The sequence below is a fragment of the Manis javanica genome, chromosome 1, assembly GCF_040802235.1.
Source record: "Manis javanica isolate MJ-LG chromosome 1, MJ_LKY, whole genome shotgun sequence".
In the NCBI taxonomy this organism is placed as follows: domain Eukaryota; kingdom Metazoa; phylum Chordata; class Mammalia; order Pholidota; family Manidae; genus Manis; species Manis javanica.
The window spans coordinates 74364667-74383056 of record NC_133156.1 but is presented as its reverse complement, the minus strand read 5'-3'; the positions used below and the strand labels follow the sequence as shown (position 1 = coordinate 74383056).

The 18390-nt window shown below is 39.9% G+C and overlaps 1 protein-coding gene across 1 annotated transcript in view; it reads right to left on the bottom strand.

The window, feature by feature from the left end:
* Positions 1 to 5293: 5293 nt before the first annotated feature.
* Positions 5294 to 18390, bottom strand: part of LIX1 (limb and CNS expressed 1) — a 53600-nt gene continuing 40503 nt past the window's right edge. The window contains exons 4-6 of the mRNA XM_017651920.3: positions 16891 to 16986; positions 10094 to 10171; positions 5294 to 8294 (exon numbers count right to left, since the gene is read on the bottom strand). Coding sequence (XP_017507409.1) covers positions 8007 to 8294; positions 10094 to 10171; positions 16891 to 16986 — 462 coding nt within the window. The 3' untranslated portion in view covers positions 5294 to 8006. The remainder of the gene's footprint in view (positions 8295 to 10093; positions 10172 to 16890; positions 16987 to 18390) is intronic.

The following is an 18390-nucleotide window of genomic DNA, read 5'->3' as shown; positions in this document are numbered from 1 at the left end:
TCTTAATTACCATAAGTCAATTCCCTTCGATTACTCCTGCCAGAACTTTAATTTTCAAGTGTGAATTTAGAGTAATTTGTACAAAATGAATGGAATGTGGATAGAGACAAGTGGGGAGAAAACTGAAGGCTGAATGCAGGGAGGCAAGGCCTCCTCAGATGAAAAGGAAGGTGAGAGGGCAGAAGCAAGCTGCTGTTCTCTAATGGGTAGCATTAGTCCTCCGTGGGCTTAACTTGCATCCACTGCTCCCGGAGACCTTTTCTTAACTGACTTCCTTCCTTAACTCTGATGCTCCTTTCTTCTAACTACACAGCAAATTGAAACTGGGCTTAGAAATGCATAGTTTTGGGGTTTCAGTTTTGCTTTTGTTTTTTTAGGCCATTCATTTTAGACCCTGTAAATCCTACTGTCAATGTGTGCAACACCTGCAATGCCTGGGATGAAGCTGTCCGTGTGGCAAGATGTAGCCTATTGAAGCATCTTTCCAGTGGAGTGAGAGCTGAGCCCAACTGGTAAACTGGGCAAGGAGCTACTACCCTTGGATTTCTATGAAGAAATAAAAAGGATGCAAATTTTGTTGCCAGTAGTAATGCTCTGGATGAAAGAAGTATGAAGGAAACGTGTCTTAATCTAGTCTACTACTTTAGTGAGCCCAATCTTTAACACACGTATTTTACTGAGTCATCATTTAAAAAGGATCTGTTTCAACCTTTAAGAGAAGAGAAATCCCCTCCCAGCCTTTGGATTTGATTTTAGTGGCCTTGTGACCAAAACACATTTTTTTAAAATCCAAGTAATCACAATAAATGAATAAATAAAACAAAATCCCCAGATCCTCTGAGAGAATATTAACTGAAAAGATAAAACAGTCCTCACTTTTTAGTTTTATTCATTATGATTTCAGGTTGACCTTACAACTAACCTGGCAATCTGGTATTTTGCTGGATCACTTGTGTTTTCAAAATTCCCCTATGAAAGCAGGCTTGCATTAAGTATTGCCTATTTACCTCCAGACATCATCTAACAAACCACTACATGGATACATGGAAATATCTGGGAGATACAGAATGGATTGCCTCAGAATAAATTGTTTCCAAAATCATTTTTGTCTGACTGCATCCCAACTGATGGGTCAGAGTGGAGCCATCCTTAAGGTCTGCATGTTGCTCAGTAATAGTAGGGATAAATCAACTCTCCAGGCTATTGAACTGTCCAGTTTTGCCACAACTGTTTTCAATTGTTGGGATCAGCTGTTTTCTTTTCTATTAAGGAGCATTAGCAGCCATTGATAATGAAAGCCAGGGCCCACTGGAAATAGACCAGAGGAAATTTCCTGACTCACTTGCATAGCAACAATTCATCAGCCCTGAAGATACATGAAGTGTGACTGCAGAGTAATGTGAGTGGTTAGGTCTCCAGAAGACAAAACTCTCACATAAAAATGAGCACTGTCCCTGGAGGTAAGTCCTCAGAGAACCTGTAGGCTTGTTCCAGTGATGTGATTGGTCTGGAAACACTTTGGATTTCCCCTCAGGGGAGGATGTTCTTTTGAGCACCCTTAACGGTGACAAAATTTGTTCTTTGAGGGTGGATTTGATTTTTGGAAATGGAATGATGGATTTGTAGTGGATGTCTGCTGTTTTTTGTGAACTCAGAATCCTTTGTCTCAACTAATGGTTGGAGAGACTGCATTTCTTCTTGTTCATTCTGTCCTTAAAGGCTTTTGAAGAGAAACAGTTTAAAATGTTTTAGGAAATGGCCACATTTTCCCTGTTTGAAAACTGAACCCATATTTACCTTAGGGGACTACTCCTCTCTCCCAGGTCTCAGTTGTTTAGGTGGAATGACTTGACTGCTAGTTCCAGGGGAACAGACATGTGACTCGGGCTTGGCATAGTGATTAATTTAACCAAAATACTACCACGGTACTCAGTTTGGGAATTTGGATTTGAACTGCCAGGAAGAGAATTCCTGATTTTTCTATGATGTAAGCATAAACCTGCTGACTACCATCTTGCTGCAAGGAGAGAGACTATCTAAAAACAGTCAATACAAAAGAAAGCAGATTGAGAAATGAGCAGTGATACACATGTATGTGCACATACATATATACATTCATAGAGCACCTGCTAAGTATTAGGCCTACTGCTTGAGATGCTGAAATAAATGAGTCAGTTCAGGATGGCAAGGTGTCTTCAGCCAATGAAAGAGATTCTTTTCTTCCTTTGCTCACAAGGACTCAGAGGGTCAGTGCCCGGGAAGAGTCCATGACAAGAATGTCTTCGACAAAGAGGGCCTCCTTGAGCATTGTCAGAGCATGTTACTAGTTTCCCGAGGTGACTGGTTTTTTAAGAAGACAACAATTATTTGAGGTTATGAATTCTCTCTTTTTAAAAATAGAATTCTGTTTTCCCTCTGTGGTCATGCCTCCTGAGGAATATGAGAACCCAGGGATGAATGAGAACAAGGACAGGATGGTTAGCATGTAATTCATAAATTTATTTCAGTTGTGAGTCCGTACAACATTTTAGAGTTGGACAGACTCACAACTGCTATGAGACCTTACCCGGGAATAGGAGGGGAAAAAGTTAACTCTGTCACCAGTCCTAAATCTAGTTTTCTCAGCCGCATTTCTCTCACTTGAAGAGGTTCTTGCTCATGGCAGCTTTTTTGGTCTATTCATAGGATGAAAAGTCCAGAATAATCTAGTGTGATTTGAAATGAGTAAGATGAGATATCTGTTTGTAGGTGTGTGGTCCACTTGGATAAAGAGTAAGTGAGTTATTTCAGGGTGCTTGGGTGGGCAGCTCTCACCATCCCCCAGGGGACCTCATGCTCTCACCTTCCCTCCATGTCTCTCCTCTCTCTGGATCTGCTCTCTGCAACAGCCGACTTCCTCTGCTGACTCATGGCTCCTACTTCCTCATCCCTTCAACCTGCACAGACCACAGCTTTTATGTGACTTCCAACTTCAGCTCCCCATTCAAACTGGCAAGTTCCTTCCATATCCCTTAGTTCACATTTCGACAGATTAGACGAATCAGTCTAATCTGGAGCTTTGAATCAGGTTACGCAGAATCCCTGTCTAGTTACTGGCTAGCTGTGATCAGAATGGAGCAATGTCATATGAAACCAAATAATATCACCAAAGCAGCAGGAAACCTTAGGGGTATAGGTGAGCAGGCCAGGTCCCATACCAGCCTGTCCAATGCAGTCTTGCTGCATGTACCTGTGTCTTTCCCTGTAGGCCCTGGTGGAAACATTCTCTACAGAGAAGCTTAGTAGCTGCCTTTTTAGTAGTTCCTGTTTCTTGTGATACCAACTCGTTGAAATTTTCAAAGGATTTATAGGAAAGGCAGGAAAAAAAATCACCTCTTCTTCAGTAAGTCAGCAAGTAGCAACATGATTAGAAAAAGCACCAGTGATGGCAGTGGTGGGGCACTGGCAAGCTTATCTATCAGGGACAAAGAAAAAATAAAGGGACTGTCTGAAGAATCAGTTTGGGACTGAGAAATATGCCCCATAGAGCTCTTTAGTACTATGCCCTATACTCACAGCTGCCCCCGTTCTACCCTTCTGCCCTGTCACTACCTACAGATGTATGAGGCCCCATACAACAATCTTTGAGGTACGCTGTTGCTTATATAGGCTAATCTGGGAAACTAGCTAGCATTTATGACCTGTTTCTATAGAAAAATACATCCTTAGGGTTGAATAACTCAACAAATAGACTTTGGAACATAATTGCTGCTATAATTGGGAACTGCCTATAAATAGATAGTGATCTGGAATTTTCACTTGGGAACCAACAAGTACTAGAGAATCAACAATTCTCAGGAAGAAGCTTCTGTTTGCCTTTCCCACAACCTACTCTGCTCCTCAGGAGAAGTGCTATCAGAGTAGAGTCAGACTTAAAGATGTGACTTTAATCACGATCTAACAGAGATTTTCACAGTTTCTAGTAAAGGCATTAAAAGTAATTCCAAATGCTGGATCAATATGATCAAAGAGCAAGAGTTGCTCTTTTTGGAGAGAAAAGGGAGCCATCTCTTTGTGACTTCTGCTGCTTTCTAGTTTCCAGGAGGGGTAGAGAGAGAGAGGGCTTTCCTCTCTCTCCCTTATTCCTTTTCTGTGCTCTTCCCCTGGAGGCAGGTTATGTCAGAAGGTCCAGGGCTGTGCTGCCTAGTAAAGAATGTGTTAGGTAGCTTTAGGCCAAAAGAGCTCAAATTTAAGTGTGATAGGAAACACCTGGTGAAGTGGTATATAATCCAGACCCTGTCATGGAATTTGGTCAGCAGGTATAGGATGTGGCCCAGATGATTCTGGTGTGGCTATTTCATGTATCATATTTGAGAAAGAAATCCTGGACCCTGGGATAGAATCTGGCTCTCCTGCTAAGAGGGGTGTGTGTGTGCTTATGTGTGTTTTGGGCTCTAGGAGATCCTCTTGCCCAAGCAAAAGGTTTTGCTCTTACCTAAGTCGGGAAGAGCACATTTGAATTTTGGGCCAAGGCCAAGTAGAGTAATAGCTTCCACTAGTTGGCCACAGACCTCTGAGCCAGAGCTTCCTGGGTAGAGCAATGGTTCTCAACTTTCTTGCACACTAGAACTACCCTGGGAGCTTTAAAAAATACTGATGCCAGGGCCCTACTTCCAAGGAGTCTGATTTTATTGGTCTGGGTATAGTCTGAACATTTAGGACTTTTTTTTTAAAGTTCCTTGGGTATTTCTAATGTGAAGCCAAAGTTGAGAACCACTGTGGCAGGAAAAATGATTTGCATTTTCCTAGAGCCCTGGATAAAAACAATGTATTCGCTTTTTAATATGATGGACACCACAGAAAAAGTCTTGATATTTTCATTTTTACAAGGCAAAACAAAAACATTTCAACAATATATGAGATAATATCTTGAATAGTGTTTACCTATAAACATAGTCAATGAAAATGAAAATATTCTTAATCTGTTTTTTTTTTTTGTCCTTTGGCAAGTAAGAAAGGCATGACATGGTATAACTCAGAATTCTCTAAAGCATTTCAGAGATAAGTCAACTATAGTACTTCTAGTTTCCTAACTTTTCTTAAAAAAACAGGAAAGTGTTAAACTTTATATGTTCTTTCTCTTTTTTTCTGAGGCCTAGCTGACCAGATCATAGCTCATGTAAGTACAGCATTTAAGGAACATCTATAGTTTGATTCTTTCCCTTTCTGAGAAATAGGTAAGTGAATTCAACAGCAAACATATCAGTAGACTATAGCTTTTGAACAAATGGACGACTGAATTCTGATCATTAGAGGAACAGTGACTTTATTAAATACAAAATATTCTGACAGGTTCATGCAAGTTTAGTGACGAGTTTTCTTTGAGCTTTTTTTTTTTAATAACAATTTGGTATATTTGAATTTTGTGAAAATTAAACTCTCTTGTCAAAATACAGTACAATTTCATATTATAAATGATGACACTTATCTTAGCAATAAGCTATAGGAGGCTATGTCTATAGGTTGATAGATATAGACATATGTCTATATGAGCTAGTTTGGATCCCTGCTAAAAGTTTGAGGCAGTAAGTATGTAGTCAAAATTGAGTTCTAAACCAGGGGTCCTTGGACACAGCAATCCATGAACTTTGGGGAGGTCCACATACTCTGAAACTGTGTAATTTTGAATGTATCCTATATGCTTTATTCTATTCTCCTAGGAAAAGGCCCATAGCTTTTATCAGATTCTCAAAAGGTTTATAACCACATAAGGTTAGGACCCAGACTGCATATATTTAAATAGAGAATCTTCCATTCTAGTCCCCTTCAACAGTGTGTTATTGAGAAAAGATTCAGAGAAGCAAAAAATACTTTGCTCTTCAACCCTGCTCTTCTCAAGGCCAGGACTATGGATGCTTATATGATGTGCTGACAGCCATTATGTCTTAGCTGAAATTGAACTCCTATAAATGAGCATCAAAGGGACCAGCAGTGGCAAAGACTCTGACTTTGTTTCTTTTGTTGTAGCTTCCATACTAGTCTAGGAAGAGTGGGAGGTTTTGACCAGATGGGAAAAGCTGATAGTGGCCAAGGGAGAACCTCTGCTTTCAATTTATAGAATGAGTACAGTTTTCTAATTGTAGGACAGAGAGTGAATATAGTATTTTCTCAGTGGATTCCTGTTCCTGCATCTAATTAGATAGTGTCAGCTTGAGGTGGTCATTGTCCACAGCTGCAATGCAACAAAGGTGTACAGAACCTTTAATTACACCCAACAAGGGAAGTTGCTGTTTTGAAATGATAAAGAATAGTGACTTTATTAAAAAATTACTTGAAATGGAAAGTTTCTTAACTTTAAAAATTTATTCAGCTTATAAATATTCGTTCCAATTCCTTTTTGGGAACATAAGGGAATAAAGTTTTCTTCTAAATGACATTTAGCCTCATTATGGAGAGGAATGTAATTTTTGTTAAAACAGTATTTTAAAATAAAATTTATCAAATATTATATAGTATTACCTCTTCAAAACATTAGGGCAGATATGTATCTAAATTTTCCCCCTGTATGAGAAATACGGTATGAAGTTAAATTTTGTGTTATCAGGGCTAATCCCAAAACATATGATCAATATACTGTGGTTTTCATGGGATTTAAGGAGGGACAATTACCTTTGTACATATTTAGATATGAGGCTAAATTATAATGTTTTTGTAAACTTAAATGTAATTAAAATGGTTTTAACTTTCAGGAATGTTAGTCTGCATTTGCCTAAACAGAAGAAAAGGAAACCTGTTTTAAAATTGAGAAAACTGATTTCTTTCATTTGAATTGTTGGCCTAAGTGCAGAATAATTGTTTTCAAGTTACCTACAAGTGTTTAAAACTGACACTGCTGTCATTCCTAAATCTGAGTGACCAGGAACCATTTGTATTGCTTTTGGTTTTCTAATCAGTTGATTGACCCAAGACATTTTCAAAGAGAGCTGGCAATGTCTTGTCCCTTCTTTAAAGAAGATTTCAGTAATTTAAACTTAAAAATGACACTACATTTGAGCTACTGTATGGTGGCTTATGTTCTTGAACAACAACCAAGACAATTAAAAATTACTTCTCTAATGGCTAAGAAATGAATAAAATGCAATCATTGTTAAATGCTAATGATTTTTATCATGTTTTAACATTTAAAATGCCAGTAACTTTCTCCATTATAGATACATGACTGGGGTGGCAAAAATAAAAACAAATCAATTCCAGCATCTATTTGCAAATTAAAAATGAACATGACTGTTAGCAGGACTCCTTAAAGTTGGATATTAATTCTTCTTGAGGAATACAAGTGAGGATACTATTCTAGGTGACATTTATCCCCTTATGGAAAAGTGAGGATTTAAAAAAAAAATATTACAGTGGTATTTTAAGCCACATTAAATTTATCTAATATTTTCATACTATTACCACTTAAAAATCTTTGATAATGGGATGTACAGATAACCCCCCACTGTCATTCTGAATTACACCTAGCAGAGTATAAACTATCTCATAGCTTACAAAACTTAGGAAGAAACTCTGACCCTATGAATTTTTTTAAAAACAATCCATATCATTTATTTAATCCAAATGTTTTTACAAATTGTTATCATGCTACTTTCCCTAGTCCTGGCTGCTATTCTGGGGGATGAGACACTGGCCCATTCTTTGATTAAAAAATGCATGATCTAGCAAGGCATATCAACTGGACTGTTGGTTGGAGGCAGGCCAGTAAATTACCATCAAACAACCCTGTCTGCATCCTTTCAGCCTGAGGTGGCATCATTGAGAACATGCTGGGGAGACTGTCAAGTAGAGAGATGTTGGGTCCTCTGAGGGTCCTATTACTCTCAGATTCTGTGCATGGAATGGGTGGGGAGAGTTAGCAGCCTGCAGGTAGTAGCTATAGGTGCTAAGCCCCTGATGACCTCCTTCAGTGAACTTCCCTATGTTAGAGTCCAGCCTCTGCCAATCTGGGGGGCAGCGGGGACCTGGCCTTGCTAGGGATAGCCACAAAGGGCAGTGAGGCTCAGCTGATCATCACTGGGTGAGGAAGTGTCAGGCTCACTGTAGATCTGAGTCAGGGCTAAATTCAGGATTTCTTTCTTTTCTTTGTAAAACCGTAGTTCTTGTCCTGCTTTCCTGGCTTCCTCCAACTCCCTCAGAGCCATTCGTAGCTCTTGAGAGAGAATCCCTGGCGACTCCCGCTCCTTCATGATCCAATCCAGGGCCATGTGGCTGCGCATCTTTTCATCTAGGGAATACTGGGAATAGTAGGAGATGACTTCCTGGGAGCCAAGAAACAAGAGTCCAAGGTGTCAGTGAAAAGCAACAAGGGCCCCTGTGCTCATGGCCCTCCCACACCTCCTCTCCTTTGCTTCTGCTACCTGCCACGCTCACTGGGGTTCTGCCCACAACCAAACCTCTCTATGTCCACACACTGAAGCCAAACCCTGTGGCATAGTTTGTAAAGGAAATGAGGGGCTGAGAAGCTGATATGGTAAAACAAGGTCACTCCCGCTGGAGTCAAAACATTATCACCAGGAATGACTCGATGTTCACAAAACAGCTCTGACCTCACTAGAAAATATTTCTGCCTTTGAAGAAGATTACTGTAACAACTGGTACAAACATTACCTCATTGATTCATTGAACTCTTCTGCCAGAATTATCTCCTTTGGCAAAATAGAGAGAGGGAAACAGCTATATGGAAGGATTAGGGCAAAACTGGGTTTGATCATATCCATTGCAGAAAGCAGGAAGCTTTGAGTCAGGAAAAGACTTAGAAACCAGGAGAGGCAACTTCATAACTGCTGTGTTGTTAGCCTAAGGGAAATAGCCCAAATGGCTTACAGAAACCTCAGAAAGAACTTTAAAAATGTGTTCTGGAATGTAGGCATTATCCTTATTGATATCACAATGGTACCTTCACGTACATTGTCACTTCCTTCTGCAAACAAGTAGTCGGTACCTGTCAATTCTCCTGGGAAAAATTTGCCAAGACACTGTAACATTATGTATGGGTTTGATGGATACACTTTAGGAAGATCTTGAGTGGATGCATTGCTTATTTTTATTTTCAAGAACATATGGTATTTATTTATGACCTTAACAAATTAAAAACAACCATGGAAAAGTGTTTATAACCAACTGGCATATTTCAAAGGCCTTTTATAAAATCAAAGGAAAAGAAAAAAAACAGCCAAAGCCATTGTCAGCTACTCATTTCTTTTCCATCTTTGACATTTTGAAAGCCAGACTTTCCAGGCAAGGAATGACTAAAAATTCCTGGGGCTACAGTGCATGGAACACTCTTACATCCACTCTCATCTTGCTGACTAGTATGGCTTTGTTCCTTGTACAAATTCCTGTTAGCAAAACCTGAAGAGTAAATGACCATTTTTCAAAGTGTAATGGTAGATAAAAATAAACCTTGGACGATAGCAGGTGAAAACCGGTAAATATACAGGAGGGGTTTGACTTTTCTATAAAAGAAGGGGGAGGGGTCTTCTCATAGGTAACAAAGAAATAATGAGACTCTCTCTGAAAAATAAAGAAGAAATTTCCAAAGAAAAAGATTGAGGTGACTGATGCCAGCTTGTCCACCTTTCTAATCATTTGTGTTGTCCTTGGGGGCTTTTGGTGGGGGTAAGAAAAATCCTCATGCTGCAACCAGCTTTACCTCTCTTCAGTGAGGAGGTTCAGAAACAATACACTCTCGAATTTCTCTCTGCATCACAGAGTGGAAGAGGGCACAAATTCTAAGCAGGCAGGGCAGGTGCACAGAGTAGTTCAGCATTTGACTTGGGAACTCGGCCTGTCTAATGATTCCTCCATTACGGCATTCAGTACAGCTACCTAATCAGTCCCACGCCCAGCCAACATTTTTCTTCGTGTGCACATTTGGTCAGTCCATGATTCCCATGGACTGTTATACCTATTTTTTCATGTGTCCTCTGCTCTTACTTGATAAATAAGGTATCAGATTTAAATGAGAAAATTCCAAATAAAGGGCATTTCCTAGGAAGATGACAAGCCATCTGCTCAGTTTCTACAACACAACCCATCCTTGATTGGGAAATCTCACCTGTCGGGAACACTTGGTTTCACGAAGGGCTTTCAGGCTTCCATTCCAGTGCAACAGTTGGAAAATGGTCATCAGCTCCTACAAAATCCAAACACCTGTCTTTAGTCTTAGAGCAGAAATATGTAAGAAAGTGCCTCAGTGGGATCCCCAAATGCAGCAGGGAAATAAATATGCACACAGTAATGTCAGAGCACCTTGAGATTTTTCAAATAACAGAGTCCTCAGGCTTCTGGAGTACCTCTCATGTATGCATGAATATAGATGCTCATAAACTTCTCTGTTTCTTTTATTAATCTGTCTTTTATTACAGGGGTCTCAGCTAAGAACTCAGAAGGGTAGAGGGAAAATTATTTTACCTGCCCTACATACATTCATGCTACTGAATACATTGCATTCATACAGGGAGGATGAGAAGGCTCTCTAGGTCCTAATATAAAGAATCTTTAAGATGTGTTGTTCAAATAAAGGCAAGGTACACAACATGTATACTGTGTACTACTAGTCGATTGAAAAATAATAGAAGACCCCTATAAATATTTGCTTGTAGATGCTTGTAACAGTTCCTCCAAGAAACAAAAGTAACATTAGTTGCCTCCAGGGAGAGAAAAGTCATGTCTGGCACACAGGAGTGGGAAAGGAACCTTCCTCCGACATTCTTTTGCCCCTTTTGAGTTTTAGTATTACATATTAGAGAAATAATTTTTTTAATTTATGCCAAAAAATAAGTATAAAGCATATAATAGACTACAGAAACTATAACATACTCCTAACTATATAAACTCAGTCGAGAAAATGTCTTAAAATATGGACAATAAGTTCAAAATGACATTAAAATCCACCCAATGGGCAGGGAGGGCTCTGCACAACATTGAGCTTTTCTATCAGCATCATCTTTTCCCTGCATCACATCAAAGCAAGCTAAAGTGTATAAACACACTGAAGATTTCACTTTCCTAATGTGATTAGAACTATCTGCCTTTCATTGAATTTATCTTTCTTCCTTCCTCCTGTTCGTCTTCCCTTCCTCTCTCCCTCCTTTCTTTCTTTGTCAGAGAGACATCTATTGCAGATTAATGCCATAAACCATATCTATGTAATTATTAGAAAATAACAATATAATTAAGGAATTTCCTGGTCATGAGACTAGTTATGAAAACTTAACATTTATACAGATGTCCTACAGCCCATCTGACTTTTATTGTCTTTACCTCTGCTTGCTCTGGAAAATGTTTTCATTATGAAAATCCAAAGACACGAAGTCATTTTAGACGTCTTAAAATAATTAGGTAAAATTTGAAGCTATAAAATGATCAGAAGGGCAAATAGCCACTATTCTTACATCTAAAATTGCCATTATAATATAGTACTTTTCTTCTTTTCAGTCTGGGGTCCAGTTTGGGATTTTGTCTATGTTGTATGGCACAGTAAGCATCCCAGGAGCCCACAGGGACCTCAGTAAAAGCAAAACCATGTGTTTCCATTAATTAAAATACACGATGGATACCAGCTGAATTACTCCTGCTGCCCCAAACAGAAACCCCACTGTCTGCCCAGGGTCCTGGTTTCAGTGCCCAGGGAAGCTGTTCCTCGCATGCCCTCTCTCTTCCAATTCTTCCTATCCCGTCCAAGTTTTCACTCTGCCACATCACTATGCTAATTTGGGAAAGTGAGTATGCTTTGTTTTATGACCAATTTTTACCTAATCTGGCTCTCAGAGCTGTGCTTCTCATCAAAGTCACCCTGGCAACCTTGGAGGGTAAATTTGTGCTGTCTTTCCTGTATCCTCAAACTTGCTCTCTGAACAGTTTGTAGCCATAAAGATGAATATATCTTTATATCCTGATGTAAAATAGTCTCTGTGGTATTACAGGAGAGTTAATTTTTACAAATAAGATTTTTTTTCATTTTATGTTTATTATTAGGACTCCACTTGGATCCTTTTGTATTCTATTGTATATGTCTGTTTTTAAAAAGAATAAAATAAATATGACCTGCACTCCTCTATCTTCCTCCCAACCCTAATCTTCATATCAAGTTGAGAACCCAGAAAGATGTGCTGAGTTTTTTCTGTGACTTCCAATAGCCCTCTTAGTATTGTCTTCACATCCTTGTGGCCCAGCCTATTACTAACAGGGCATTTAATTCCATCCTCTGACAATTGTAGGCTTAGTAATATATTGTTCCTCCAAGGTCTTCTGGGCTCTCAACTATACACTATACACTATACACTACACATGTATAAACTCCCCTTCCAGATAAACTCCTACCATTCTACCAGCAATCCCCCCTAAGATTTTAGAGCTCACAGTTCTGCCATCAACAGAACCAGATCCTTTCTCACGTCCCTTTGCATCCTCCATCTCTCAAAAACTTCCCACAGATACTTGAACTGTGTTTCACTGCAGGATGAGGGTCATTCTCCTCACCCCTAAATTCTACATTTGTCTAAATTTCTATTCTATCACCAAGGAGATTTTTTCTCCTCAGTAATACAACTGCTTCTTCCTGCTCTTGTTCCTAAAATCCTCCATGAAAGATGACCTTCTTACTGCCTTTTTATATTATGTCACAGTCTCTTTCTTGCCCTCTTCTATAGAGATATTAATCTTGCCATCACTTGTAAAGGATATTGAAATAGTCCCACACTCTTCTTATTCCACTTCTTGAGCCTTCGGCTTGACCCCAGGAAATCCTCATGAGCCTCTCATTGATTCCATCAGAAATCCTTGCATTATTGCAGATTAGTGAGGAAAGGGCTGCTGTGAACTTTGTCAGGATTTGCTTCCTGGTCTCACCGTGATCCCGTGCCACCTGGTCTTCACAGTCTTGTTTTCTACCTGTCCAAACCCTGTCACTTAAAAGAAGTCTGCTTGGTGAGCTGTCTGTCTTGCTCCCCACTGAAGTCTTTGTGCTGTGTGTGTTAGTGGGCTGATCTAGAAACCTGGAGAGCCTGGGTGGAGTGAGTCACGCAGGTTCAGGATCTTGTATTTATACAGAATTCTCTGTTTAAAATTTTGATATTTTGTATGTCATGAATTTTTACACATTAATTTTGAGTTTTTTTAAATATGGCATTATAATACTGTGTTGCTTACTGAGACTTTTGATGTCCTTTTACATTTTGTGCCTGAGGTGAATGCCTAACTCTCCTCACCTAGTCTGGGCCCTTCTCATGAATCTGTCTTCATGAACTTGGGATCTGTGCCATCACACAGGGCCCTGAGCTTGGTTAAATGCTCTACTGACTTGAAATTCTGCTCATTTTTTAACAAAAGGCCGTGCATTTTCATTTTGCATTGGCCATCCCCTCCCATCCCCCAAATTATGTCAGCAGTCCCAATCAGCAAAGTGAATTTGAAATCAAAAGGACAATCAAGCCCTGTGATCTCCTTCTCTTTAGGGAAAATTGCAGTTGCAGCTTTCATTCTACTGCCTTCCTTGTTCATTTTGTCATTCATTCGTCATTCATTCCATTTAAACCAACAACTGGGCTCCTTCCTCACAGTGCTGCCTGGTATTGCCTCCCACTAGACACAATGTTTGGCCTTTCAGTTACTTTTGGGGAGAAAATGCACACTGCTTCTCTTTGGAACTATGTCTGGGAGACTGGTTTGGTCCTGTGATTCATCAGAAATAAGAAAAACAAACACTGTAAATGGAGAACTTGAAAAACAGGTGGGCACCATCTCCCCACCCAAGAGAATGGATTTAAGAGGAAATTTGTTTATGGGATGAGGTTTTAAAAGGCGACCTGGAGAATTTAGCAAAGATGTAAATAAACAACTTGTCCTTGGATTGCATTAGGCTTCAGAATAAATAAATGAACCAGCTTCAGTCAAAGTCGGCCTCAAATCTGACCTTGACAAGACCCAGTGGCTAATGCTGTCGCCATCTCTTTTCCCAAACATCAGGCAGTTTTCTCTAAGGCAAGGCTACCTCAAAACAGGCATCTCAACTTCCCGCCCACGAAGTCAAGGTAAGCAGAAGCCTATCATGTTTCCTCTGAGTACTGCCTCCTTGACGGCCCCCTGGAAGGCCTGCGGGCAGTCAGGAGACAGCAGCCTTGTTTTTGTATGGCAGAGTCATCCATAGCTAGATACAAACACACATCTATTACCCACCAGGGTACTGAATTGCTTTGTCTGCTGTGAACAGCCCAGCTCTGCGGACAATTTCCATTATGTGCAGAAACAAGCTGATGCATTTAACCGGGGCCACCAAAGAATGTGGCAGGACCCAGCAGGCAACCTAGAACTGGCGGAAGCAAAAAGGATAAGCTCCATTGCCCTCCTCCTGGGCTGCCAGCATCCATACTGCGGGGAGGGAATTAGGATTTTTTCCTGCCCTCACATTTTCCTTTTCCTTTGTCCTCCATTCTGCATCCAGCCTCTTTTATGAGAATTTATGAAGCATTTCCACAGTATGCTTCAAATTACTATTTCACATGTTTAAATACCTTACTACACAGACCACACAGAAAACATACAGCACATAGCAAGGCAATGAAAGTATTACTAGAAGGCAAGTGAGTGCTGCTTTTCATAGCATTTGGGCAAAATCTTATATTTTTTTTAATCTTTCCCTCTCCATCTTTGGTGAACTAACCCAACTGCATTCAAAACCTGTTCTTGATTTTTCTGAAGGTAACTACTAAATCATATACAAGCTACTATGTACTGAGGCAGGCAACATTCACTCTATAATGAAGAAATATAACATTCTTTTGGAGAGGTTGAGAGGAGGGGAGAAATTAAAATAAGTAAGGGTTTTCCTTGGGGGAATCACTATGCTAGATGCTAAATAAATGTCTAATTATGTAAATCCCACAAAAATCCTACACAATAGGCATTATGATTCTTATTTTATAGATGGGAAAGTTGAGTCTCAAAATGTTAAATTCACAGGTGGCAAGTGGTTAGAATAGGCTTCACACATAGGCCTGTATGATTTTTAAAACTTTGTGCTCTTTCTCTTGTATTATGTTCCTGCACTTTATTTTTCTTCTGTTTGACTTTAGATTGCAATGGGGAGATAAAAGGACCTTTTACTGTTCCACCCTTTTATTCTATAACAAGGAACATGAAACGATGTATAGGGTGCTGTGCTCCCCCATCTTCATCTGAAACTATTAGGTTGGATAAAGCTGTCAAGGGAACCTTTCTGGGAGCCTCTGGCATTTCAAGTAAAGCAGTCCTTCTATAGAAATATATACAATAACAGTTGTTAAATTTCATTGAGCGCTTACCATATATCCCAGGAACTATTCTGGACTCTCTCTATTGTCCCATTTAACCCTCACAACGGCCCTGTGAGGTGGCACCACTGCTACTATTCTCCCCGATTTATACACAGATGAGGAAACAGATGTAGAGGTGAGGAGCATAGCCAGGTTAAAATGGACCAGCTCCAAAGGTTAGAACCCTGACCCTCTCTAGCCCAGAGGGTAGGCTTTAAGGATATTTGGTCTTGTGAAAACCAAGACAAGCAACATTAAAAGTCAGGGAGACAATGGCCACTTAAGGAGAAAACTGGATGACTGAGATCCTAGGACAAGGTGAAGAAACAGTATTTTTATTTCTACCAAACAAAGGACTGATGAGGAAAAATGTTGTTTTTTTTTAAATGGGCAGGTGGGATGTATCCACCTGAGAAGTGGCTATACCCCAGCAGTCAGGGAAAGAGCTTGAAAAGCACCAAAGAAGGTATCTGAAAGTTAGTGGCTTCAGGGTTCAGGTGTAACATCATTGTAAATTATATCATGATGAACCTTCTTGTCCATAAAACTTTTGTCTCTGATTGCTTCTTGGAATCTAACCTAACAAAACAGAAATGCTGGGGGTAAAGGCTGTTCATCACAGCATTGCGTATTGACTCCTACTAGCATTGCACGTATGTGGATGTTCACCTGCATTCAAGTTTAGTAGAGCACACACATTTCACGCCCATTCACTACTTAATTTTCATCTGCCCAGCCTTATATAGGACAGTAGTTGGGAGTATGAGCTCAGAAGTCAGACGGTCTGGGTCTGAACTCTGGCTCTGCCATTTGCTAAGCCAAATGACACACTTCCTTCAATGATGCCATGAAAATAATATTACTCATATATTTGTTGTGAGGATTAAATTATGATAATATTTCTTAAATGCTTAGCACATTGCCAAAGTAAGCATCCAATAAGCATCAGCTATTCTTATTCTTATTGTTTCTGTTAATATAATAACTTAATTTGCAAATCATATGTAATAAGTTCCTCAGCTATATTTTTGCTTGTCAGTGGTGCAAAAAAAGGGTTACAGCTTGTTAAGTTTTTTTTATTTAGTTAATGATACTAGGTGACTGATCTTAAACAGAAATGCCAGCTCTGAGGGAGACATTGTTTAATATACATTGCATGCATCTTTATCTATGACTTCTGAAAATTAAGATCCAAATGGTCACAACCAAGACTTAAAACTGTTTGATTTGGTTTAAGGGGGAACTTTGTCCTGAAAAGCTGGTGGAATGTTACAGGGTCATAAAATGGTGTTGGTGTTCCCCACTTGTTTCTTAGACATAAGACTTTTATTGCCCTTTAAGAAAGCAAAGATTGCACTTTGTATGCTTGTTTATTTTAACCTACTGAGGTATGGCTAATGATGGAGCTACCAGGCTGGATTTTAAGAGGGTTAAATTAAAATGACCAAAGCAACAAAAAAGAGTAACATTTCCTGGGACAGGAGATGTTAGTGATAAGAGTGGCATTCTCCCAGGCTTCTGGACTGTGTAGCAAAAACCTCTGTGGCAGGAGGTTGGGTACCTGAAATTCCAGCATGGTCTTGCCCATATTTGACTCCAACATGTAGTGGTAGGCTCCAATGCTGGTGCTGGGGTCATCTGCGTCATCCAAAGTGCCCTTAGGAAGGAAGCAGAAAAGGAAAATATTACATATTTGTCCTCCTCTTCTTTGGTGGTCATGAATTAATACTGGGGCCGCACAGCAAGCCTTCAGTTGTTGTCCTAAGCCTTCAGGTGTGCATTCTACAACCAAATCTGCAATTGATTTGGGATTAAATCATTAATCTCACCATGAGTCAGTGTAAAGAGGATTTTGTAATCAATTTGAATCTAGCTTTTAATTGGAATGTTAACTATCTGCTCACTAAAAGAATCATCATCTCAAAGCATGATTTCCTGTGTCCCTGCTCAGGGTTTTGGTGTGGTGGCATTTATGTTTCAGTAGCTGCCCTGTGAGGCTGCTTTCATCAGCTAGTGAAATCTTGAAATGTTGACCTTGTTCCGATTCTGATGATAACCAGGCAAGATTACGTAACTGACAGGGAAAGAATTCTTTGGTTGTACGGACCATTCATATTTTACTGCCATGATTCTTAATGGGAGCTTTTCATAATATGCTAGTGTTCAGCCTGGAGACATGGGTCTTGGTTTATATTTTTTCACTTCTGGAACACTTAATCTTTAGGAAACAAGACAGGTGGGTGATGGTTAGAAATGAAATGCCCCTTCACTTTGCTTAGGGGAGTGGCAGTAAAAGCTAACATAAGCTCTGGGGTAGTGCTGGGGCCTGCCCTTCAGTACCCCACAGCCTTGGGTTCCTGGGAAGGTGGGCAGTGGCTTTGTGAGATTGAACAAACAACTGCCAGCATCAGATAGCAGCAAATTTATAGCTTTTGAATGCAATAACATTAACACACTGCTGCTGAAATATTTATGTTGGCTTTTTAAATATCCCAGAGGAAATCCATCCAGAAGCCTGCAAACCTTACATATTCGCTTTCCTTAGAAATTTCCATGAAAAAATGATAAATTACATTTACACTGTGGGCCCCTCCCTGCTTCTGAGAAAATTCCACACATATAAATCAGGCATCATTTTCCTAACTTCTCTTCCTCAAAGGCACTTGAAATTTATAGGGCAGGAAAATGAAGGTTTCCTTTCATCCTCAGAACAGAAACAGAACAGATACAGATCCCAGACATCTCCCTGACAGGTCAGCCCCTCTCTGTCCCCTGCCCCTTCCCTTATCTCTGTGTGTTGGGAACATTTATGAAGGAAAAGGAGCATGGGGGTCACTGCTGGAGCGGTACTGTCTCCTTCATGATCAGCAGCTTCTCCAGAATGACGGAAACTTTACAGTCAGGTTAAGGGAATCAGAGAATGAAAACCTCAGATGGGGTTTAGCCATGCTTAAAGGTGAAGTCAGGAGGGGGCTAATCCTTTTAGTAACGCCAAGTTCCTGCCCTTGGAGGTCACGCAGGGAGCCCCAAGGCTTCCTCCATGGTTTATAACTTTCAGGTA